This window comes from Haliaeetus albicilla, chromosome 27 (genome assembly GCF_947461875.1).
Source record: "Haliaeetus albicilla chromosome 27, bHalAlb1.1, whole genome shotgun sequence".
NCBI lineage: Eukaryota > Metazoa > Chordata > Aves > Accipitriformes > Accipitridae > Haliaeetus > Haliaeetus albicilla.
In genome coordinates, this window is record NC_091509.1 from 13,854,948 (window position 1) to 13,879,230 (window position 24,283).

Below are 24,283 nucleotides of genomic sequence, written 5' to 3' on the forward strand. Positions count from 1 at the left end.
TTCCCGTACGTTTAACGGTTCCTGTTACAGCAATACAACATCAGCCAGAGGCTGCGCACCAACTCCAGAGGAAACTCCTCTTTCTTCACTGGGCCACGGTACGGGACTTTGGCAGCTACAGGAATACCCGCAAGCGCAGCCATAGGACACGGGTCGGGCGGTGTGTGCCACTAACGCCCATCTACGTCTTGAACTTTGTGAAGACTTATTTTCCCCTACAGCTATGAAATCATATGTATGACTTTACGCGTGAGGATACCACAGGGAGTTTCTTTCTTTAGCATTTACATTAATACAAATTAAAGGCTGTGGCTGTACAGACAATCCACACCTTGGTTCCAAAGTCTGCATCCATATGTAAACAAGTATGTTTACTTATTACTTATTATTATTGTAAGGATGAGTTAACTAGAAAATGTGCCAAGGATAAGACCCAATACAAACCCATTTTTTACACATACACAGAGTACATACATTCTACAATACAATCCATTTACATATTGTGTAGTTGTAATATATATGATAAAAAAATCTACTTTTTTTTTTGGTCTTTACTCAGACTGCAAAATCCAAGTGTTACCACCTCTAAAAAAGTTGCTTTATACGTGATGTCCAAAGTCAGGCACCAGATAGTAACACACAGCACTTCAAAGTCAAGTAAATTACATTTGTGTTACAAGACAAAAAAGACAGACAGAGAGGAAGTTCTTAGCGGTAAATGACTGGTGCAATGATTCATTCAGAATCATCATCTCACAGTCCCTCATATCCTCTTCCTGAGAATTATACAGCCCATTCTACAAATCAAAAATGATATGCATTCTCTCATTGCATGTACTTAACTGCTAAGTATTAGCACACAGCAGTAGAGGAGAAGCCCTGTGCTATTATAAACGCACAGATATGTTGTTTAATCTCAGGAAGAAACTGCAAGTAGTAGTTTTAAACAGATACTGATGTAGTGTTTTTAAAAAACAAAACAAAACACACAAACCCCCACACACTCACCAAAATGCACATTGCCTTAAATGTTTAAGTTCTTTCTGCCGGAAGAAAAGGGGAAACAGACAGTAGGCTGCTATGCGAATTTGTGGGAAACTAACTCAGTACTGACCTTCTTCAGTCACATTTGATCCTTCCTTTCCATTTTTTTAGCCAGTCCCAACTGCTGACACTCTCTCCCTTAGCAACAGCTCGCCAGATCACTGTTCTAGCACCATGTTTTTGAAACCAGCACGGCTAAAACCAGTAATAATATCCTTATAAATACCTATTATATATCATTATAGTTGTATTCCTATGCTGAAAGAGGTTATTTCCCTCAAATTCCAGTTACACGGGGACAAGCCCCTTTACATTAGCAGGAATATTTCTGCTCTGAGAGGTTGTACAGTTTAACTGTTTTGTCAAAGGGTCTTAACTGATAGTTAAACCAGAACAAAACTGTGCATAGACCATGCAGCACAGACTCACCCCTTCCCTCTAACTAACATGTATTGTCAGGACTGCTACATCTGTGTCATCCCCAGGAAAAATCAGAGAACAGCAATACAAGTTCTTGTTGGCACCCTCTTTGCAGGCACCAGGAATGTTCTCCTGTGTTGTTGCCTTTCACCCTACTGCACAGCAGGAGATAGATGACTTCCCAGGCCACGGAAGATGAGAGCACAATGTCTACCCATGTCCTAAGAGAATTCAAGTCTGTACAGTATCTTTATTATTAACTTCACTGTTTGGAACTTTGACAATTACTAGTAAAACTCCCAGGAATAAGAAAGGCCAAGTAAGACACACAGAAATTTATTTTTATTTTCTTTAATTTTTAAAAGTATAAAAATCCTGTGCATTTGAAAAAGCTTTTAAAATCGGTCATAGGGAACTGCTGGGCTACTCCATTTCCTTTCTGTAAGGATCAGAGACATGAGGCAGTTGAACAGTTTGTCACTAATCTGACTAAACACACTAGCCTTAATACTAAATGCCAACTGAAGTATTCTGGTCCATCTCAGTTAAAACAAAAATCAAAAGAATTATTTTCTCCTCTGCTTTTAACTGTTCAAACATGCAAGCTTTTTTATAATTCGGCAGTTCAGTAAAATACCTCATGGTTTAAATGCTATAGAAATGCATGAAATTTCTATACACATTTTCTACAATTATGCATGTACAAGGAAGGAGCAGTCTTAGTTTATCATGAGTTCTTAACATTTAAAATATAATATGTTTTTAGGTTTTCCATGTGGGCATATCCTTGCATGTCAGACAACATACCAGTGTCTTTTTCAGGCAACAACAGTCCTAAAACCAATGTAGCTGTTGAAAAGGATTACAGGTTAAACTCTGCCAGCCACCATTCATACTCCTCACTTGCCAACAACCCAAGCAGAGCAAAATATAAACTACCAGTTACAGTCATCAGAGATATCAACTATCCTCAGCCAGAATCTCAGGATATTCCTCCCAGAACTGGTCCCCAATAATGTCGCAGTGCAGGGGAACAACTTTAGTCCTAGTCCGAGTCACTTCAACTTCCTTTTCTTCTGCTTCCTTTGGCAGTTTTATTTTCTTTGTCACGACTTCATTAGTCTGAAAATACAGTTGACACATTATCAGACATACAAGACTCCAGAGGGGATTCACAAACGGACAGGAAACAAAGCTACAACAAAAGCAGCTATCAACCCTATGGCATACTACAGAATTTGAACACTGCCTCTTTTGAAAGAGAGTCTATTCTCAAATCAAACACTAACACATGAGCAGTTGAAACTGCATGTCATCATCACATGGCTCGAAGAAATTACCTGCAAATTCACATAACTCATTGCAAGTATTCTTGAATAAAGTACAATATTTAATTAGAAGATATATAAAGCAAATGGTAAACCTTGCAAATGTCTACAATTACCAAGAAAAAAATACGCATAAGGAACAAGTGGAATATATTTCCACATGGGAGCCTCTATCTGTTCAAATGAAGTAATAGAAATTGTTGGCCAAAATTTAAATAAAAAAAGAAAAGAAAGGATTAGAATTTTTTTACATATAGAAGACAAAAGGCTGAGCAAGTTATGGAGAACCCTTAACATACACAGATGGAATCCTGATCACACAAACCACACATATTTCTACTTAAGATCTCCTAGTACAGAAGGGCACTAAGGCCATAAACATTTATGATTCTCTGAGGTCTCATCTCATACGAAACACAGGACAGGAATTTCTTCCACTAATTCTGGATCAATAATGTAATCCTAGAAAGATTAATATTTCCAAGTTATCATTAAAAGGAATTCCCTATTAATAGCTGCACTCCTTACTATGCTCCTTTACAGAAGTAGAAAAGGACTAAGCATACTACAAGCTGAGCCACCATACTGAATGGAAATTCATCATTCCTTCACAGCAGAAATACTTGGGATCTACTCCTGTGAAGGGCCTGGCAGAGGCCCCAATGATTACCATATCAAACTGACAACAGTCATTAAAATGTAATTTTTGCAGGAAGCAGAATACTTCATCAATTTTCAAAGCCAGTGACACTCAGAAACCAACTGTATGATTCATTAAACAAGGGAGATTTATCTAGCAAATACATCAGTCCTGCGAAATTCTACACATACATTGTCATCTGTTGATACATGTTTTCTCTCAACGGTCATAATTTGTATCTGAGCCAGACTTCAGAGACTAGTTTTTATACTATGCTCATAGATACAGATATCTCAAAAACATCTCCAAAACAATTAGTCATCTTACACATCATTATATGGCAAATATGGTTAGTTCTAAAATATATTTATACATAGACATGCATTTGGGATACACCTGGTGATCTTACAGTGTAGCTTGTCTGCCATAGTGTACCTATTTAAAATACGAGCATGAAGCAAGTGGTAATACAGTTTTTTACCTTCTGCCATATTAAGACAGTTCCTTTTCTATACATCAAAGGTTCATTGTTGTAGTTGATGTTGAATTCAGAAAATAAGATTTCATTCTTATCTCCAGCCAAAGTTCCCTGAGAGGAAATGAAAAGAAGAAGTACTCTTACAGAAAACAAACAAACTGAATCTCTAGGGTAGAAGACAGCTGAATATTGGAAGTAAGGCTGACATTTACACAGGTTTTTCCACCTTTAAATTACGAGGTTTAATTATGTCTCCCAACAGAGGAATTATTTCCAACTGCCAAATGAGGATATTAAAACAGAGAGGGGTTTTATTACATTTTCAAGACAAATAGAAGAAGTCAACAGACTCCAGGAGAAAACAGAAATAATCTGAAGTCTGCACAATAAGACAAAATACCACAGAAGGGACTGGGAATCAATAGCAGCTGAATCCTGCCATTGTACTTCACGTGTATGGATACTGGATGTTTATAGGAAATTTCTAAGATTTCTGAACTTGCTAATTAAGAAATTAAAATCCTGCTAATATTTGACCAAAAATACCTTATTTGCTAATCATATTAACATCTGTACAATTCAAGAAGTTGTTGGATCTACACCCATAAAATTATTACAGTAAGAAGAGACAAGCCAGCCAGGGCTGCTGGGTAGGCAAGACACAGCTTTGCAAATCTTATGATTTTCTTTGTAGCTGGAAAGAAGCATGACCTCAAGCGACTCTCACCTGGAGTCTATCCTGTGCTTGCACTGGTGTCAAACCACTTCGCTGTACAAGCATCCAAAACACTGTATTATAAAGGTTATTAATATGGCCTACAGAAAAAGAGAAAAGAGAGAGAGAATATTTACCAAAACTGAGTGACTACTCAGAAAAAACAGCTTTATTTCCAGAGTCATATCCAAGAAACAGCCATGAATAAAGGGGAATTAATAGTATCAGTTGCTAGAGAAGATACAATCTTTCTGATCCATTTTTAAGGTACTGTATATCATAAGAATGACTAGAAGATAGATTTCATTATAATTCTGAAAAGGGAGAGCAGAGGCTGAAGGGTGTTTATGTGTAACGTAAAATACCTTCATTTGAGCAACAGGGACTAGGTACTAACAAAATACTAGAAAGTAAATCCAATGGCTGTTCTAGCATGGAATAGACAGCACTTTTGATTGCTACATGGTGTGAATTTGAACATTCACATCTTTTCACTAAAGAAGATTACCTGGCTAAACAAACCCGGAACATACAAAACAATAAATTAATTCTATTAATAATTCTCGTATTTCCTATGCTGAACTCACTCCCAAGATGCAACAAATGTAGTTGTAGCCTGAAGACTGAGAATTTCAGCCAGTATTTCTGTATCCATACAAAGCCCAAACCAATTCTAATATTGTTTATTTAAAACTACCAACCTACCTGCTGTTCATTCACTAATACCTATGTATATACAAATACACTGGCAATAAAAGCATTTCTATTCAGAGAGAAAGAGAACTCAACTGCACAAATCTCTGTCTTCTAGAAACACTTACAATCTGCTTGTCTCCAGCTGAGGTAGTCCTTTAAATTTTGGTTGCTGGGATACAACACAATTCGTCCATCAAATCCTGGTGGGTACATAAGTTGCTGGTCCTTAAAGTAATCCTTCCAATAGAAAACGTAACTTGAGGCAAACTGGGAGACCACATGAGTCACGAACTTACTTGCAAACACAAAGCAAAAGGAAAAAGAAAGGGATACATCAATATGATTATGTATCTGTGACTATCTGAGGTATCAGTAGCGATAATTCTGGTGGATAGCAGCATTTCTTAAATAATGGCCCAACAGATCAGCAATGGAATACAGTCTTTTGAAGAACAGGAAGTACTGAGAATTGAGTAAAGAGTTTGGAAAAGGTGATGTTTTGTTAAAAGAATGTTTGTTCTAACAATGTTTGTTTCTAACGTTTGTTTTATCAAAACTTGTTTTAAAAGCTCTGTATCACTGGACATATTTTCCTGAAAGATCACAAAGAGTTCACATAAAGAACCTGAACTATTTGTAGTGTATGCACCCACACACAGCCCTACTCCTAACCTCTGTGTGTAGATAAAGGCAAATCTAAAGAATAATTACAGGTTCAGAGAGAGATGTTAAAAACAACTTCAGTATCAAAGCAGCTGTTACCTTGCTCTTCTTTTAAACCATCTACTCTTCTTTTTGAAAACAAAACTATATTCATCACTCTGTCCATAAGCAATAGCAATATCCTCCAATTCTTGCATCACTGTCTGGGCACACTTGGTCATCAGATGAAGAGCACGGTCATCATTTGGCTTTTTGAACTCATGCTGCTCAGAAAACCTTCAAAGCAAAAACGGTTGAATAAGAAACCCTTAAAAAGCTACTAAAAAATGCCAACCCATTCTTTTTCCTCATATTTGCTTTCCATGAATATTGATTGCCAGTATCCTGCCAATACTGACAGAGAATTCCCTCCAGGTATGAAAAGCGGTAATAAAAAAAGCTCGGTTTATACACTCTGGATAACCCATTTTCTTTCCCATCAGTATCTCACCCTAACCAGTCCTTCAAAACGTCTGGTTTCTGTATTTTACCTGGAAAAGAATGACAAATGCTACTTTTTGTAAACTCACTTTCTCCTAGGGTGCCTTTTATATGCAGTCCAATAAGGGATTGTCCCTTAGGGCAACATTATCAATAAAGTTGTCAGAACTTGAGAGCTTTACCAGAATCTCACGTGACTAAACCAGACATCAAGTCGCCAGCGAGAATATGTGTCATCGACCACTCGAGAGAACTGTGCTCTATTTATCCCAAAGAAAGGTGACTGCCACACAGACACTGACTCCAAACACAAATACCTATCCCTGTAGACCAGTTGCTGTCCCTCCCCCAGCACACCCAAGGCACTGGTATACCATTTCCCCACCACCCTGCCGAAGGTACGGTTCTGAAGATGCCCGTGGCCCCTGAAGACAAAACGACAGCAGTAATTCCGTACCCTGAAGAGGCCCAGCAAAGGGTTCACGGGCATTAGGGGGGAAAGGAGGATTTGCAACCCCTACACCTGCAGAATTCACACAGGTCGGGCAGGAAACAGCCAAGGCCAACTGCACGGCACCAGTCAGGATCCCTCTCCTCGGCACAGCACTCAGAGCCCGCACCCTCAGCGCCTTTAGGCCGAGGAAACTCCCGCCCCGCCGTACCCCAGCCCCCGTCCTCCCGCTCGCTGAGGCGTCGCCATAGCGACCACACCGCTAGAAGCGCCCCGGCCACTGGCTGCCCGCCCGGCCTTCACCTGTGGAAGTTGCGGCCGTCCAGCCGGACCACTATCCAGCAGTTGGGCAGACAGGTGTCGTCCGCCTCGAAGTCCCGCACGTACTCGAACTTGCTCTTCGCCATGGAGAGGCGGCGGCCGCGCAGACAGCCCGCCCACCGCCCGCTCCCCGCAGAGATGGCCGACACCGCCCGCCGGCACACCAGCATGGCCGCAGCGGAAACGGAAGCGGCGGGCGCCCGCCCTCCGACTGTAGGACGCCGAGCCCTTCTGGGCGTCCCAGGCGGACCTCTCGATGGTTTCGGCGGGCCTCCGCCGGCGGTCACCATGGCGACCGCATGGCGTGGCGGGGGCGGGAGGCGGGATCGTGCGCGCGCGCCCGTTGGGGCCGGGCGGCGGCGGCGGCGCGCGGTCCCGGCGAGCGTTGGCGAAACGACCGGGGGCGGCTTAAACGGCCTCGGCGGGATGGAGCGGGGGGTCAGGGCGCGCCCGCCTCGCTCCGGGGCTCCCCGGGAGCCGCCGCCGGGCCCCCGGCGCCCCCCGGCGCCCTCCCCGCCGGAGGAGGCCAAGGTCCCCCTCAGGGTGGTGCGCGTCAAAGTCGAGAAGCCCGAGCCGGGGGAGGGAGATGCGCCCAGAGAGTCAGCGGGGGAGTTCGGGGGCTCCCCGGGCCCGGGGGGTTGGAAAGAGGAGGCCCGCGGGGCCGTCAAGAGAGAAGGGGGCCGCGACGGGGGCAGCGGAGAAGTCCAGAAGGAGGAGAAGGCGCTGGAGGAGAGGGGGAGCGGGAAGGAGCCCTGGCGAGGAGGTGCCGTCAAGGCGGAGCCGGCCGTGGCCTTCGAGGCCCGCGGGGTGAAGACGGAAAAGGACGAGGCCCGCGGGGTGAAGACGGAAAAGGACGGGGCCCTGGCGGGCTGGCGGCGCAGGCCTGCTCCCAGCGGAGCCAAGGAGCGCAAGGTGGAGCTGCGAGAGGGGTTTGGGATCCCCCCCGAAGGCCTGAAGATCCCGCTGGTGTTTCAGCCCTTACCTCCCGGGACCCGCATACAGATCCAAGGCCCTCTGCCACCGTCAGAGCTGATCCGTGTGACCAAAGTGCCGGTGAAACAAGTGCCGCTTAAAATGCAGCCTTTACTGGAGCCCTCAGTAAAGATTGAGACTAAAAACGTTCCCCTCACAGTACTGCCCTCCGATTCAGGTATTATGTGAAGAGAGCTTGCGAGGGTTCACTAAGTGGCCCCGCAGTTGACAGGTTACCAGATAGGAGAATGCCAGTGGGAAGGTCGTGCTAGAGAACCGTCCCTTTGGATAGACGGGAGCTTGTGCAACTCTCTTCTTCAGCATAAGACATAAGCACACGGGAGCACAGAGTTCTCCAGTTGTTTGTTAAAGTCAACACAGTCTTGTCCGCTTGCTCCCTGACTACATTAAACCCCTTACAGCAGTGTTCAGAATTGCACTGGGTGGTGATTGCAAGTTTAAGGTCAGGGATCTCCCTTGATTTTTAAAGCTATGAAGCATTCATACACCTCGCTGAGAAAATTTGGACATGTTAAATGAGGAACATTTTGAAACATGCAGCTTAGTAGCCTACTTTTTTTGAAAGATATTTAGGCTTTCAAAATTAACGACTTAGTTAAGTGAGGTCTTAAAAAACAGAAGACTTTTGCCCTTCATTGATAATGTGAAAGAGTTCATTTCTAAGCCTTTTTCAGAGAGGAAATTGCTTGCTCAGGGATCAGGTGTGAGGGGTCTGGGGATTCATCATGTCACCAGCTCAATTTAAATGCGGTCTGTGTTTACAAAGAGCCAAAGCTGGGTGTCATGTAACAAGTAATTTGGTAACACAGGTTCCTCCAGCAAAATCAGTGTCCAAATCTGCGAAAAGAGTGAGAGAGGGGAAAAAAAAAATAAAAACAAACAAACCAGAAACCCAGAACAGCAACAACCTCAGCTGAGAAGTCAGGGACTGCACAGGTGTGGGACTAAACTGCCATATCATCATTAGATCTGGTCCCTGCATCGTTAGGGCTTTGGATACATAATTCTGGTGGTGATGACAAATTTGCAGTGATATGGTCTATGCTATACAATGTTTAGTTTATAAATTAATAAGTTTATAAATTCATAACAAAACAATCTAGCCAGATGAAATCCAAACCAGTGCGTTAGCAGCCCCATATGTTTCTTTCTTTTTTTTTTTTTATTTTTTAACAATATGTAACAAAAGCCAGGTAAATGATTCCTTAGGCAGTGGTTCAGTGAAGGTTAGTGGAGGATACTCCCGTAGCCTTAGTTATTTTTCTAGGAACCACTCTCCAAATGTGCATCGAGTTTCATGTGTTCCAAAGCTCTAGTGATTCTTTTGACTGGTGCCAAATATCCTCTTGATGTACTACTAAATGTAACCTGTATTGCATATATTGCCTGGAAGATGATCGTCCTTCCTCGTTTTGTTGCATAGGTATGCCAGATACTCCATTTAGCAAGGACAAAAGTGGCCATGTAAAGCGTCCAATGAACGCATTTATGGTGTGGGCTAGGATTCATCGGCCTGCTCTAGCAAAAGCTAACCCCACTGCCAATAATGCAGAAATCAGTGTTCAGCTTGGATTGGAGTGGAGCAAACTGACTGAAGAGCAGAAGCAGCCCTATTATGATGAAGCTCTGAAAATAAAACAAAGGCACAGAGAGGAATTTCCTGGTAAACATGTATCTATTTACCTGAATGCTTTAGAAGTGCAAGATTTTTTTGAAAAATGGATCTCTTCCATTTGAGCAAGTAACAGAGTTAGAAAAAAATTACAGATATTTCAAGCACGCAGTCCTTCTGTCAGCTTTCTAGTGCCTGAAAGCATATTAATTTTTATAAGCATCCAAAATGATGTTTCATCCTTCATAGCCTCTGATATTTCTTATGGTCTTAGACTACCACAGCTACAGCAGCTCTTCTGAATGCTTTAGTAGTCTAATGGCCAGAGAGTGAGTTTATTGTGAACATGGCCTGCTGCGTCATTTTACATGCTCCAGAAAGAGCTGCCCAGGTGGCCTGTGGTGACACATGCATCCATTCCTTAAAAGCAGGAAAGGGAAATGCCACAGGAAGCACAAACGGCATTGTATTCTGTGGGATTCTTCAACGTGTAAACCTGCAATTCCCAAATAACGGTGTGGAAGATGTGTTTGGTTAATGTTGTAAGTCAAAGGCAAATATACTCCTCCAAAATCTATACAGGATTCCTAGTGGGTCATATTTGCCGTTGCCTCTTGTAACCTGCAGGTATATGTGAGACTTAAGGGATTAAGGAAACAATCAGGAAAGATCCACATTTTGAATAGTCATGGGTTTCTTCCGTGCTGAATGCCCATGGTACAGTGTCATGTAACATGCTTTCCTCAACTGTGCCACCTCACTCCCCACTGTTCTGTATTTCTTTGTGTCATAAAGAGTTACTATCTAGTAACATAAAAACAATGCCCAAATGTGTCCATTTTATTTCCACTGCTGACAAAATACCCCATTTGCTAGCTCACTGAAACAAATGGAGTATTGCCATTGACTATAGGAGCAGGTTTTGGATTAATTTTTTTTTAGATACTTCAGAATTACAGATATCAAAGCTTTACTTAAAGAATGAGACCATCCCAAGAATCAGCTATCTGCATCTTTTTTCATCTCTGACAGGTTGGGTTTATCAACCACGACCAGGCAAACGGAAGCGTTTTCCACTGCCTGTCTCTGCTGTATTTTCCGGCACTTCTCAGAGTATCATCACTACAAATCCAGCTGGCATTTGTCCCTTCCAGTCACCTGCTTACTCTGTTGTCATCCCCAATGTTAAGAACAATATCGGACATCCAGTCTGTGAGTTTTCAATAGTGAATGATTTTAAAAATTCCAAATTTACCTATTGTAGTAAAAGTTATACATATGGTAGTATAGATATAGTTAAAACAATCTCTCAGTCTTTCTTGACACCACTCTTTCTACCAGTCTTCCTCTGCACTGCACATCTGCCTTCTAGTCTCTACCTACTGTTTCCTCAGCCTCTTAAATTCATCTGGCTTCTTCATTGCCCACAGTTCCCTGCTATTGTCTTTGTAGCTCCTGGTTACCTTCTGCTACCTCTTGGTCTTTTTGGATCTCTTATTACGTGACACTTGCTTCCTGTTAGGCTACAGCTGTTTCTTTTTCTTGTTCTGTCTCCACCTCACATATCTTCCCTCACCAGCTCTAACTGCACTAGGGCTCAACCCTGCCCTACTAGGCCTGAAAAATCTTGTTAGCTTAGTCCATGGCACCTCCACCCTGATGTTAAGTGTTCCTTGGTAGTGAGGGCACCATTACTCTAGAGCAAATGCTCAGCAGCTTAAACTGCTTACATGAGACAGCAGACAGAATTGTCAACAAGGTCATAAAAAGGGAAGTTAGTAGGGTGTTAGTAAGGTGTGTGCTGCAGTATTAAAGCTGAAAAAGAAATTTTTCATTTGAACATTTTCCATGAACCTAGGTATCTATGCATACCTGGAATAGTGATATATGTAGTTGTTATGGACTTGCACATGCCCAGTTTGAGCACACATAGTTCAGCTTTTATACAAATAAAAATATAGTTACAGAAGGAATGCATTAAAAAGTTACACCTAACCTGGAAGGATCCTCCTTTTTGTAAGTCAATATTGGCAGTGAAATAGGGTGTAGTATGACAGCCTGCAGTCAGGTATAATAGCTGACCTGCATATTTTGTAGTGAAAGAGCTCTGGCTCTGTCAGTGCATGGACAGTGGATTTCAACAACAAATAGCTTAGATCCAGGCAATGGCATTTTTCTCTTTAAGCATATGACAAGGGCTGCTCTCTTTATAATGAGACAAGAAAATGAAATGCCTGTTTATGCTGTGTCATAATATTCAGAGATGTAAAAGAGAACACTCAGCTTTGTTCTGGTGAAGTTCTGAGTTAGTGATGTGATCCTTTCTCAAATCCTTCTGTAAATTGGACTGAATAAAGTATTATTTGTTTTCTTGCCCTAGTATATCTTATAACGTTATGTTGTCGTGAGATGCTACTATATTTCATTCCAGAGTTTACTATCCTATTGCCATTGAAATGATTCTTAAATACAAACTGTAAAAATCTAGACACATTTAAGTCCTGTCAAGTTGGAATTTAGACCCTTAGACTAGGTAGTGGGGTTTGAAAATACTTACGCAATGTATTTTGAAATCTTTCTGTATAAAGGCAGACCTGTTGACATGTGATTTGAAAGTGTATGTTCTGCAAAATGTTTCAAAGTGAAATTGGCTAGCAGGTACATTCATTGGCGAAACAAATAAGAAAACATACCAGAGAGTAGGGTGTTTTAACTGTCACTTCTGCTCCTCACTGCTGCTTTGGCACCACACAGATTTGTTAGGAATTTGGCTCACTCCAACTCAGCTAGTAGACTTGGGAGGTCTTCTGAGCTTCAGGCACTAAGGGTGTGCTCCAACCCCATTCTGTGGCCATATCAGGACAAGACACAGCCCTCACAGCCTCAACACTCACTAGCCAATTCTTTCTTTCACCCTTGTGTTTCTGTAGAAGGAAGCTTGAATGTGTGGGCTCCAAACCCATCTGTCAGAACACACGTAGGCCAAGTTGTGTATGACTGTGAGTTGCAGGGAAGTAATGCTAGGAAGTGTTTTGGGGGTCACGGTTCTGGCTCTGGCTGTGGTTTGCTATGCTGCTGTTCAAGCAGTCTCCTCCTCTCTTTGTGTCTGATAAATAACTGTTCTGTTTCCTAAAGGTGAGACTCCTGCCATCCGTCTGCCGGTTGCTTCCATTCAACAAGCTGGTCCAATTACTCTTTTCCAGACTACTGGCGCAAGCACCGCATCAGTGGCTGTTCCAGCTCCAACCCTGCCCCTGCGCCCTGTAATTTCACCGCAGCACTTTGCTGAAGCTGCCCAGACAGAAGTTCTTGATGTATCATCTGGGCTCAGTTGCTCTCTGAAGAGACCTACACCAGTTTTCATTGAGAGCTTCAGCAGAAACCCAAGTAACATAAGCACCACTAATGGCAGATTTACTGTCTCTAATAGTGAGCCCCCAAAGGAATACCCAGGGGTTTCTATTTTTCCTAGAGGTGTACCTCTTCCTCAAGCTACACCTTTTCTTCACTCACATCTCTGTGAGTCTATTCCCATTGGTCAGCCAACCAACCTGTTTGGAGTACCTCCACGGTTTTCATTTCACCACCCTTACTTTGTACCTGGACCTCACTATTTCCCCTCAAGGTAATGCAAACCTTCATTTCAATACCAGTAAGAACAAATGCTAAAAGGCAGAGGGTCTTTGACTTACAAAAAGAAGATGGAGCATTCAGAAGGAAAGGTGCTTTTACCTCCCTATAGCTCCTGTGTGGTGAGACCTGCTGGCCTGAGACTGCTCGTTATATACGCCCAGTTATTGAAGGGTCCATAGTACTATTGCAGTAATTGGCATTCCCAAGCCCACAGTAATTAGAAGTATCTTCTCTCTACTTTATGCATCTAAGTGCAGGTGATTTCTACAGAAAAGCATTAGGTAGAGACAGTATAAATATATTTTGAAAATGATTGGATAAAATTAAAAATTAAAGTAGATGTGTGAGATGTCTCCTGGGTACTATGATTGCAGCTGTCATAAATACCAATATTTCTGAAATCCAGCCTGGTGGGAAATGTCTTCAGAATTCTTAAGTAGTAATTCCTAGTTTTTCCTTTGCAGTCTCTGGGCAGTCAATGGGAGATCATCTAATCAAAGAATTTGCAAGCTCACACGTGTAATATCCTGTGGGTATTTCCTAAGCTAGGCATGCACGGAAAGCATCAGTGCCCTCCCAGCAGCAGGTGTGCTGCTCAAATACAAGAAGTCTGATAGCTTATTGATGCTTGTTCTTTGTAAGGCATCATTTTTCTTTCGTGACCGTGCAATATCAAACATAACAAATTATTATGACTGTTAGACTTAAATTCTGCCTGTTTATACGCTGCTCATTCCCACTAATAGCAACAATCAATATGTTCCTATGGCAATAAGACTACCTGGTCATAAAGTAGGGCTGATGATGACCCATCAAACTCAAAAGAACTTTATGAGCTGGTAAGTGCAGAATGAGACATTTCTATTTTTGAGGTCCTTTAAAGAAACACAGGACATATATTCCCAAAGTTACTAAAGATGAACTTTGCTTAGCCCTTGGTCTCTGAAGTTAGGCAGTTTTGTGAGGTCTCTGAGGGACAGGAGTGTTCTTGTACCGTAAAAAACTGTTCTGAGTTCACACATTAATGGAATGCTGAAGGCTGCTAGCTTTTCTAATGGCAGGATCTTTCTAATACAATGATTTATAGTTTCATATTCCTATAAACTCATTTTCTGCATACAAGAATCATAATTTCTGAGTAGCATTGACAGTGCAAATGTATCTATGTAGATTTATGCACTAAAAATTTAAATGTTAGATTGGAAAGATGAATACTCTCCATGAAACCTCAATAGACATTGTATCAATGTCTTTATAATGTCTGCACTGTAGAGCTCCTTCTTCACATACTTTGTTTTCTTAACAATGTAGTGAATTTCTGTAACACTGTGTAAATTACAATAAGTGTGTCATTCCTCATCAAAAAAAATTCAAACTTCTGACACCAGAGAAATAGTTATATTTGACATACATAGTAACTTCCTGTAATCTACTATGGGGTTGCTTTTTAAAAATGTTTCACCATCCATTCTTTAAATAGTAACATTGACAACCACATATTGACCACAAGGATTCTCTGTCAGTCCTCCTGTTTAATAACGGTATAACAGATGCAAAAGAGCACTCAAAGAATAAATAAGAGCGTTTTACCCCACCTTTGTCACAAATTTTGGCATACAGGAATAACTAACACAAACTGACGTTTGATGCTTTGTCTTACTATTCTAAGTATGTCGGTTAACATACTGCAGGATTATCAGATGCTGGTTTATCCATGATATTATTTCATTGATAAATACCATAGGCTTTGTGTTTGTTTTCAAAGCAATGTCATGCATGTATCTAGCATGAAGAGGTGCATAGGCACAGATATGGAATCTGTGCACAGCTTTTGTTATGGCCCCAGTGTTTAAATTAGGCATGGTTTTAAAGTATGCATGCTTTGAATATTTCAACAGGATAAGCTGACTAGCATAGAACATCAGTGTCATTCTGTTTTTCTTAGCTGAATGGAAGTCCAGGCAATCTGCATTTCTGAAAGCCAACTGTCAATCTCTTTCATTGCAGCACATGCCCATTCAGCCGACCTCCATTTGGCTGTGGGAATTTCTCCAGCTCAGTGCCTGAATGCCTTGGCTTTTATGAAGAGAGGTACCCAAGACAGGAGGTGATGTTTTCAGCTCTGGATGGAGACTATCCTTTCAAGGAATACCCAATAGAAAGTATAAGTGAGGACCACCGCAGCTGTGAGAGCCTTGAAGTAGTGTCCTGTCACAGCAGCTGCAACGAGGATCCGTATTTAAGCCCCCTACCACAGCTCGATGTTGCAGCATTGGAGGAGGTTTTGTCAGCTGCCTCGTCTACTCCCTCCAGCATCCACCTAATCAATGTAACTGACAGTGACGAGGAAGAAGTAAAGTTGTTGCAAGAATTGTAATTTTTAAACCAAATTATAATCCAGAGAAATATTATAAGTGGGTAATAAATGTCTTCCTCCACACTGCCTTTTCAGTCAGTGTGTTCAATGGAAAACCCATGTAGCTTGAGTGAACTGTACAGGTCATTTTGAAGAGTCTGATGATCTGTTTGTATTTTGAGAGATCACATACAGATCTGGGGAGGTCAAAAGCCTTTGGAGTTTCACCTGCTTCATCAGGGCATTGTTTGGACTCTGGCTCAGGGAAGCACTTACACAGGGATTCAGCTCTAAGCATGTGATAATGTGCTTTCCTGAGGAGAGGTGTGTTTAAGCACATCCTTTTAAGGCCAAAATAGGCATTTGGATGGTTTTTGCCATAATTTTGTAGGTATTACTTTAGGAGTTTTAGCAAGTGAAATAATTCTGGTTTATAACCGTAATGTAATTCTTGCTGCAGTAAAACACTATAAGCCCTGGAGAGTGAAGTCAAGAATGATTCTGCAATGCTTTATATTTTTCCTTTGATGAGACAATTTTAAGTTTTATTTGGTTAACTGTGGTATTTGTGGTATATAACACACTGAAAAACTACATCAGTTTCAGTAACACCTTGGTCTGCAACCAGTTCCATTAATAAAAATGGGATCGTCCAGAAGGGATGGTGAGGCATGGTAGCACCCAGAGAGAGGAAAATGGATGGGATCTGGCCCTGTAACTTACACTAGTGGGCTGTGACTTGATCCTTGAGTCTAGTTAGTACTGTAAAGAATTCTCCAGAGAATACCAAATTCTCTGAAGAATACCAAAGGCTTTTAACAGAGAGAGCATCTGTGCTGAACTCAGAGAGTAATGAAATTCAAAATTTTTTGGCCAAAATTTGTAATTTATGTTACTAAATTTATTTTTTTTTTCTTCCCCTGTTTTGTGGAATAGAGGGTCATTTTCTTCTGGGAATCCTGTTATTTTGTTGTTGTTGTATTTGAATAAACTCACCTGAACAGTGTATCCCTAGTGCTTCATTTTAAGCCATGGACATTGAACTGAGTGGGGACAGGTAAATCATAATTCATGCAACTCACAAACTTACTCTGCAGCTAAGTTGCACGTGCCTGGAATGATGAGCTGAAGTCACTTTTTCAGACAATTTGGGCTACTAATACTAGTGTATATATGTGTGTGTATATTTATATTTATAATTATGTAAATCCAGCTACCACAGAAATATGGAAAAAGCTGAAAGCCATGGATGGAGAAGTCCATCCATGCTGAGCTGCCAGAGGATGCTAAGAAATGATTCAGCTAGGTTGACCATCTCTTATAGGACATCCTATATTTTATGGGTTATCACACTGGACCTGTGGGACTCTGAGTGTCCTGTTGAACCTGAGGCTTAGGCATCCTATATCCATTAAGAATGCATCATTGATAAAGACAAGTAGAAATGAAATTTCCACATGCCTCAAAAGATAGTCCTAAGTCAGTGTAGAGTAGATATCCTCTGGGTTCTTTGCATTTTAAATTTTTGGTCCCATATCAACGTATTTATGCTTTTTCTGCTTCTGTGGGCTCATAACTCCATTTTCCAAGCCCAAGATCAAAACCTCTCATTTGAGAACTACTGCATTTTGTAGTTAAACAACACGAAAGCGTGAGTAAATCCTGTCTACCCTACACATTGCAACTGTGTTCTAAACAGCACCCTGCTCCCACTGCATCTGCAGTGCAGATGAATCATTAAGAGGAAAGTCTTATAAATAGTAGAAAATGCATGTTCATTTCTAAATTATCTTCTCAGTGAAAGCTGATCTGGCCTGCAGGAATGTATGTGGGCAAATGTACTAATTCCTACACAAGTATGTTTCAGGGTATAAAACAGCTGTTTGTTGGATTATTCTCTAGATCTAACTTTCCTCTTCTCCCATTTTTCTTTTTATATACTATGGAGTAGAGTATAAGATGTATTTCTATGCACCAGAGTCCAGAATCGTTGCTTGCCATGGATAATACAAATTTACTTCCTCTTATATGGGGGTGTCCAGCACTGTTTTAAGGGAGGCGCCTCAGAGCTGCTCAGTTTTACCCTGTGCTGCTTGTGAACTCGGTGCTGATAGGTCAGAGTGAGCTTCAGTGGGTTGAGGGATTCGGCATTTGCTGCGCAGCATCCATCTGCTAGTGGGACCTTTGCTGTTCATGTAGGAAAACACAGTATTATGTATACGCTCAGTAGATATCTGCTCAGTAGATATCTGTTCTGTTTAATACCACTAAGGCTGGAAAAAAAGAAGACAGGTTTAACACATTCTGGATATATTAATGGGAGACAAAATGTAGGGCTGATCCCTCCTTCCCTTCCAGCTAGAGCTGAAGTCTTGAATCGGTTGTACAGGATCTGTGTCTGCAGATTTATGGCATTGGACCCAGCCCTCAGCTGAACAATCTTGAAGACTACTGTGTCTTGTCTACAACAGAATTGAAAATTACATGAACAACCCATTCAAATCTGGCTTCCTCTGAATCATTCCTTCGCATGCTCTGGCAGCCCCGCATGGGGGAATTCTCTTGTGATACAAGAGGTTTTTAGCTCCTATTTCTATGTAATTTTCAGCCCACCTTCAAACTTATTTCCTAAATGCAGATTCCTGAAGTGCCAAGTATGTGTGCTGTTATTTCTCCTCTTGCAATGTGTGAAGAAGGTCATAGGCAGGGCCAGTCCCTTGGCAAGTGTGTGCCCTTCTGCAAGCCAGCTTCATGGCAGGGTGGAGGGTGCTTGAGACATGAGAGAGACGTATTCTACTCTCTTATAAGATAATTATTTTCTTCTTTCTCTGCTGTTTACCTTAATCTAAACTAAAAATTACCTTGCATGCTTCTCAGCTTGAAAAACAAATCAGATGCAGATTTTCCAAAATTAAGTTTATTTTTCTCCTGCTGCTGTAAAAGTCTAAATACATTCAGTAGTGCTTCCCAGTGGATCACTGCCTGTGGCTATCCATTTGCAAAGAAAACTTTCTCTCCAAATTTACTGGACAGTTTTATGGATTAGATGTTATTAAAAACCCTTGTGCTGTTATTACCCATTTCCCTTCCCTTACAAGAATAAACTACTTCAGTATAATCACTATTGTGTTGGAGAAGTTTGCAGGCAGCATGAAGAAGAGTACAGTGCTTTACATGTACAAATACATTTAAAAAGATGCAATGTGTCTGCATATACAATCTTCTACTATTAAGTTCACTTGCCTATAGGAATGAAGCAAAAGTAGCAGCAGTGACCCACCCTTTAAAAAAAAGCATAGAGAGTGCTTTGATATTATTTCACTTACAGCACATCGGGACAAGCCCTTGTCTAGTACCTGATCATCTTACAGCACTTCTCCCTCTTTGGCAGAACAGCTGCTCTAGGGCTCTTCCAAGTATTCCCGCTGTCCTACATGGGTGGTGGAAAACCAAAGCTAACAGAATATTCTGGGTCAGCTGAAGCTGTTCTCAACTGTTAAGACTCAGAATAAAGAAGTTCACTGTTAAATCACCAGTTCCCTTCATGGATTCACAGCCTTCCTCCTTTGATCATTTCAAGTGATCTGAAGGAGAAAAATGTTCTGAAAAATGGAAGATTTCACATTCCACTCAAGTCAGCCAAAGACATAACATTTCTTTCATCAGTGCAAATATCTGTAATGCAGAGGTTAGGCAGGACAAAAAGTCTTCTACCTTTTTCCTGCTAAGACTTTGATTCTTGGTAACATTTTCTCCGGTGTCAGCAGGAGTCTTTTCAGAGCAGTTCATTCAACAAACTTTCCTATTTCTGCAGAGAAAGTTCCAATGAAATATTACTGAGCTTTTAGTCTGATACATATCCAAGTCATTCTCTGCATAAGTCTGTTTCTTGAACAGGCATTCTCCTCTCTAGGTCTATCTTTCTATTTCCTTCTAGGTGGCTAACTCCTAATTTACTATGAACGTAATGGGAAAATCATCATCTTTTGCTTTCCAGCTAACAACAACAGCGTTAAATCATCTTGCAAACTGTCAAGTAAGTGCAGAAACCCCACTGCAAAAGCGTTCTCATCAGCTTTGCCCTGGGGAAACTGAAACACCTAATTTTCAAGCCTACCAAACAACTGCATGCACTGACCCTTGCTCTGGGTGCTGCATGGAGGCTGCTGCTAATAGGTATGTCCATCCCTTGATCACAGGGGATGTAACAGATAAGGGAACAGAGCACAGACTTCCAGATTCCCAGCTGATACTTTTAATCAGGCAGTTGGGATCCTGGAGGAAATGAGTCTGAGTCTGTGTAATTCCTAGATAACCGAAAGCCTGACCCTGCTCTGTGAATCAGTCAAATGTCCCATTGACTTCAGCAAGAGCTTTTTGAAGAGATGGGTACAGGCAGGATCTGACTCACCCTGTGCCAGAGGCAGGTAGCATTACAGCATCTGAGCACTGTTAATAAGGCTAGAATATCCTGAATCTTTCCATGAAACAATGTCTCAGTAATGTAAGTGATATATCATATAGAGAGAGAGATTAAACTATATATAACAACTGCACAGTCTGGTTATATTTTTACGGAGGGAGTTTCTGGTAATTATAAATTAAGATATCAATTCTCATATTACCAAGATCAAAGATAAAAATATCACTATATAACAAATGCAAATATTGCATGTATTTTATTTTTATGGTACTTGAATGCTGACAACAATCAATCACAAGGTTTTAACAACCTTAAAATAAGGCTCCCTTGCTCCCTTTATTCCATTTTATGCCTTTTTTTTTTTTTTTTTAACTGATTTTCTTTTAGACAAATATATGGAGCAGTGCCTGGGAAGATTTGTTGTACTGGGAAGATTTGTGGCAGTCTTTCAGTGCAAATATACATGTACCTCATCAAAGTATTTTTTTTTTTCCTTTGGGTAGACAGAAATTTTATGCAGGGATGAAAGCAGAATAGCTAAATTTGGCTTGCATTTTCACTTATTTATAATAAAATCACCAACAATAGTTCTGTTGTTTTCTTCTATATTACAGGCAGCTATAAAGAAATGGGAGAGTTCACAAAAAATTCAAGGTTTCCCTTCAAAATACTCCACATGATTAGAAAAGAGCTGAAATCTGGTCCCTGGATTTTTGCTCTGGGAAATAACATGATTTAGTTGTGTGACGAAAATTTGTGACCTGGCTGTGGGTCACCTAAAATGTCATTTATAGCCTGCTTACCCTGATGATTCCCTCTAGGTGTCCCCAAGATGTCCTAGCTTTCTTCTGCCAGAGTGGTATCAGGAATAAACTGACCTTCACAAGATCACAAAGGTTCAGCATGTGAAGTGGTGGGGGAGAGAGGGGACATATATGAAAGTCACAAACCAAAATGGCATCTGCAAATGGAAACAGTCTCATTTCCTTTGGGCACAGGGGCAGGAGTCAGCAAAGACCTTCAGTAAAAGAGAACTCAGTGGTCTCAATAGCATAAATAAGCCTCTGGACAAGAGACAAAATCATTACTATTACCTAGCAAACCTTTATTCTAAATAAAGTATTAATTTCCTATCGGCCTGATTTACCAATACACTCTGAAAAGTAACCAAGTGCAAATTCTCCCCATTTCTTAAGTTCGTTTCCTGGTGGTTCACCTACACAGGCACTTTAGGTATAGAGATGAATGGAAAGGGTTGTATGGATAATGTGGATCAATGGGTGTCTGAAGAGTATGACTAAGAGGTAATGCCTTTTCCTGCCGCTCTGAGCCGAGCCCACAAAAATGCCTGTCAGTCCACTCTTGGAGTCTTGCTAACACGGCTGCAGTTGAGCTGGCCGGGAGTCACAGCAGAAATACACTGACATAAGGGAAGGCAGTTGTTTTTCACAGGCTCAGCATATGCGAGGAGCATCTACAGCACCACAGAGCTCAGGTGTTTGCAGCTGGTAACCTCAGCACGGCCCCACTCACTTGTGCTCTCCTCTCCTGGTGCAACCCTGAGCCACGCTGGCTAACTCAGCAGCGAGGCACTGTGTCCGGTGGTCCTCTGGGTGCTCATCTCCCTGGAGGGCAGAGAACCAGCAAAGGGGTGATGCATGGACCACAACCCATGGCTCAGCCCTGAAGGATGCAGGAGAAGACAGGGATGTCCCTTTGGGAGCCTCAAGGGAGTGAGTGGATATCCCTGAAGGGCAGCACAGGAAACATGAGCTGTGGATGCTCCCAAGCCCTTCCCCAGGCCCGGACCCTCCATCTGCCTTAAGGGGAGAGAGAGAGGCAGTGAACATGGTTTTGCTTCTGCCCTTTTATAGAGGCACATAAAAATCTGGCTTATATCCCTTCAGCTGACCAGGGGCAACGCATTTCCCAGGGGCAGAGGGATTTAGGATGCCTCTGGAACCATGGGTTCAGCTATAAAGGGTTTGACAGGATTACACATAAATATAACAAATAAATGAATAAACTAAAGCCACAGCACAGCTCCTACAGGAGCCCCTTGGCAGAATTTGGCTACTTGCCTCCACCAGGTCCCCCCCTTTTTGCTACCTTTTGAGGCACAATGGAGCTCGGTGCTGGCAAAAGAGCTGGGAGCGGCGGGAGGTTTTGCAGAGGGAGCCCCAGGGGGGTGCTCAGGCTTCTTCCCCCCCCTGCCCCGGGGTGCCGGGGGGGACGACAACCCACCCCCCCAGCCCCGCACGGCAGGACAGAGCCGCTATAACACCCGGGGCGCATCTCCGAGGAGCTGCCCGGCGTGAGGAGGTGGAGGAAGAAGAAGAGAAGGAGGAGACACCCCCACCCCCCCCCAGGCAGGGGGCTGCAGGGCCGGATTTGGGGCCGGTGGTGGGAGGAGAAAGCGGCGCCGGGCGGTTTTATACGGCGGGGAGGCGGCGGAGCGGCGTCTCCTGCCCGGAGCCATGCGGGGCCGGGGGCTGCTCTGCGGCATCGCCCTCTCGCTGCTGCTGCGGCCGCCGGGTCGTGAGTGCGGGGTGTCCGACCCGGGGAGGGAAAACGGGGGGGGACGGGACTGCGGCGGCCACCCTCTGCCCTGCACAAATGCCTCTGGCTGCATGAACCCCCCGGGAGGAAGGATGGATGGATGGGTGGGTGGTTTGGGGGGAATCCTCCTGCTTCCCCTACAACCAGCGCAGAGGTCTCTTCTCCCGCCCCGGCTTCGTGTTGTTTCCCCGCGGGGGGTGCGGAGGGGGTCGGGGTGCTGAGCGGCTCCTCTCGTCTCTCCCCAGCGGGAGCGGCCGGCGCGGAGCTGCGGCCCGAGGCGGTGGTACCGCGCTGGGCAGCCCTGGGGAGCCCCAGCAGCCAGAAGGTGGGTCGCGCCCAGCGCTTTTATTTCGGTTTTCAAACCTCCCCATCGTTTCCAGGGGCAGGAACGACGTCGCGGTTAGCACGGAACCTTGCGATGCGCGTTTTGGGTTTTTTTGGGGTTTTTTTTGTTTTTGTTTTAAACTGAGCTGTGTGACAAGCCGCAGGGATGAGCCAGAAACGGCAGGGATGAGCCAGAAAGCCCACCTGCAGCACGGGGAGCTGCTGCAGCTCCTCCAAATCCCCAGAAAAGCTGGGCGAGCCGGCTGGCACATCTCGGGCACCGAGCGTGAGACTGCTCCGGGCGACTGGCATTCAATCTCTGCAAAGGCTCGTCGTCGTTTGCGCTCTGTCGTGCCTTAAAACCTAGATCAAGTCCACCTGATCCATGTGGCTGCGAAAGGGGAGCGAGGCAATACAATCAGTGGCATTTAGGGCACAGCCCACCGCAGGCATCTGCTTTAGGAGGGGATGAATCCCAGCTGTGAGGGTGCTTCACTAAGAAAAACCAACCGGCAGCTCAGGTGTGTCTAACTGTGTCTTAGACACCATATGTATTGATATAGATCTCGCCCCAACTTCTCTTATGTGGACCGATGAAGTGGGGCGTCAGTCGTCCACAGCCATTCTGAGAACTGCTGGGGTGCCAGACTTAAACATCGACCACAAGCCGCAGGTCAGCTTCCCAGTGTTTGCATTGCCACAATCAAGAAGTTATCAGTTGCATAATGAAATAAAGGGGAAAATCCAGATGGTGTTATTTACGTTGCAAACCATAAAAAAGGGAAGCTGTGGCATTATACTCATGGCATCTCCACATAAGTGGTGTTGTTTTGGGGTTTATGTCTTCTCCATATGATGAGACTCTCCAAAATTTTTTCTTGTGTTATATTAAAAAAAAAAAAAAAAAGCTACGACTCTCTCATTATATTAATTCTCTTTAAAATGTCCTTGCAGTGCTGTCTGGAAGTTTTGGTTCTCTCTATTATTGATAGTGATATAAATACATCTGGACAGCATTTCCCCTCATACAAATTTGCTGGGTCTCAGGGGTCGTACTTGGTTTGTTTCAGGCAAGTTCCTGTTGGCTCTAAAACCAGTGTTAGCAAAGCTTACGTACAGCTGGGATATTTCAGTTACACAGCAATTG

At 42.9% G+C, this 24,283-nt stretch overlaps 3 protein-coding genes across 5 annotated transcripts in view; 2 read left to right on the forward strand and 1 right to left on the reverse strand.

Annotated features, from left to right (window-relative positions):
- Positions 1-188: 188 nt before the first annotated feature.
- Positions 189-7,368, reverse strand: THG1L (tRNA-histidine guanylyltransferase 1 like). 3 transcript variants are annotated; one of them, XM_069773087.1, is made up of 6 exons: positions 7,219-7,368; positions 6,084-6,260; positions 5,447-5,521; positions 4,638-4,726; positions 3,914-4,021; positions 189-2,586 (listed from the first exon to the last, which is right to left on the reverse strand). In XM_069773087.1, exons 2-6 carry the CDS (start codon positions 6,148-6,150, stop codon positions 2,425-2,427), a joined length of 501 nt encoding a protein of 166 aa, XP_069629188.1. In that variant the 5' UTR covers positions 6,151-6,260; positions 7,219-7,368; the 3' UTR covers positions 189-2,424. The 3 variants fall into 3 exon arrangements, with proteins under 3 accessions (XP_069629188.1, XP_069629185.1, XP_069629187.1); XM_069773084.1 differs by lacking the exon at positions 7,219-7,368 and having other exon boundaries at positions 5,447-5,612; positions 6,084-6,256; XM_069773086.1 differs by lacking the exon at positions 7,219-7,368 and having other exon boundaries at positions 5,447-5,558; positions 6,084-6,222.
- Positions 7,321-16,836, forward strand: SOX30 (SRY-box transcription factor 30). The gene is made up of 5 exons (XM_009922099.2): positions 7,321-8,386; positions 9,653-9,892; positions 10,874-11,053; positions 12,977-13,466; positions 15,482-16,836. Exons 1-5 carry the CDS (start codon positions 7,321-7,323, stop codon positions 15,849-15,851), a joined length of 2,346 nt encoding a protein of 781 aa, XP_009920401.2. The 3' UTR covers positions 15,852-16,836.
- Positions 16,837-22,700: 5,864 nt separating this feature from the next.
- Positions 22,701-24,283, forward strand: part of ADAM19 (ADAM metallopeptidase domain 19) — a 35,445-nt gene continuing 33,862 nt past the window's right edge. Inside the window, exons 1-2 of the mRNA XM_069773059.1 lie at positions 22,701-22,791; positions 23,058-23,137. Coding sequence (XP_069629160.1) covers positions 22,731-22,791; positions 23,058-23,137 — 141 coding nt within the window. The 5' untranslated portion in view covers positions 22,701-22,730. The remainder of the gene's footprint in view (positions 22,792-23,057; positions 23,138-24,283) is intronic.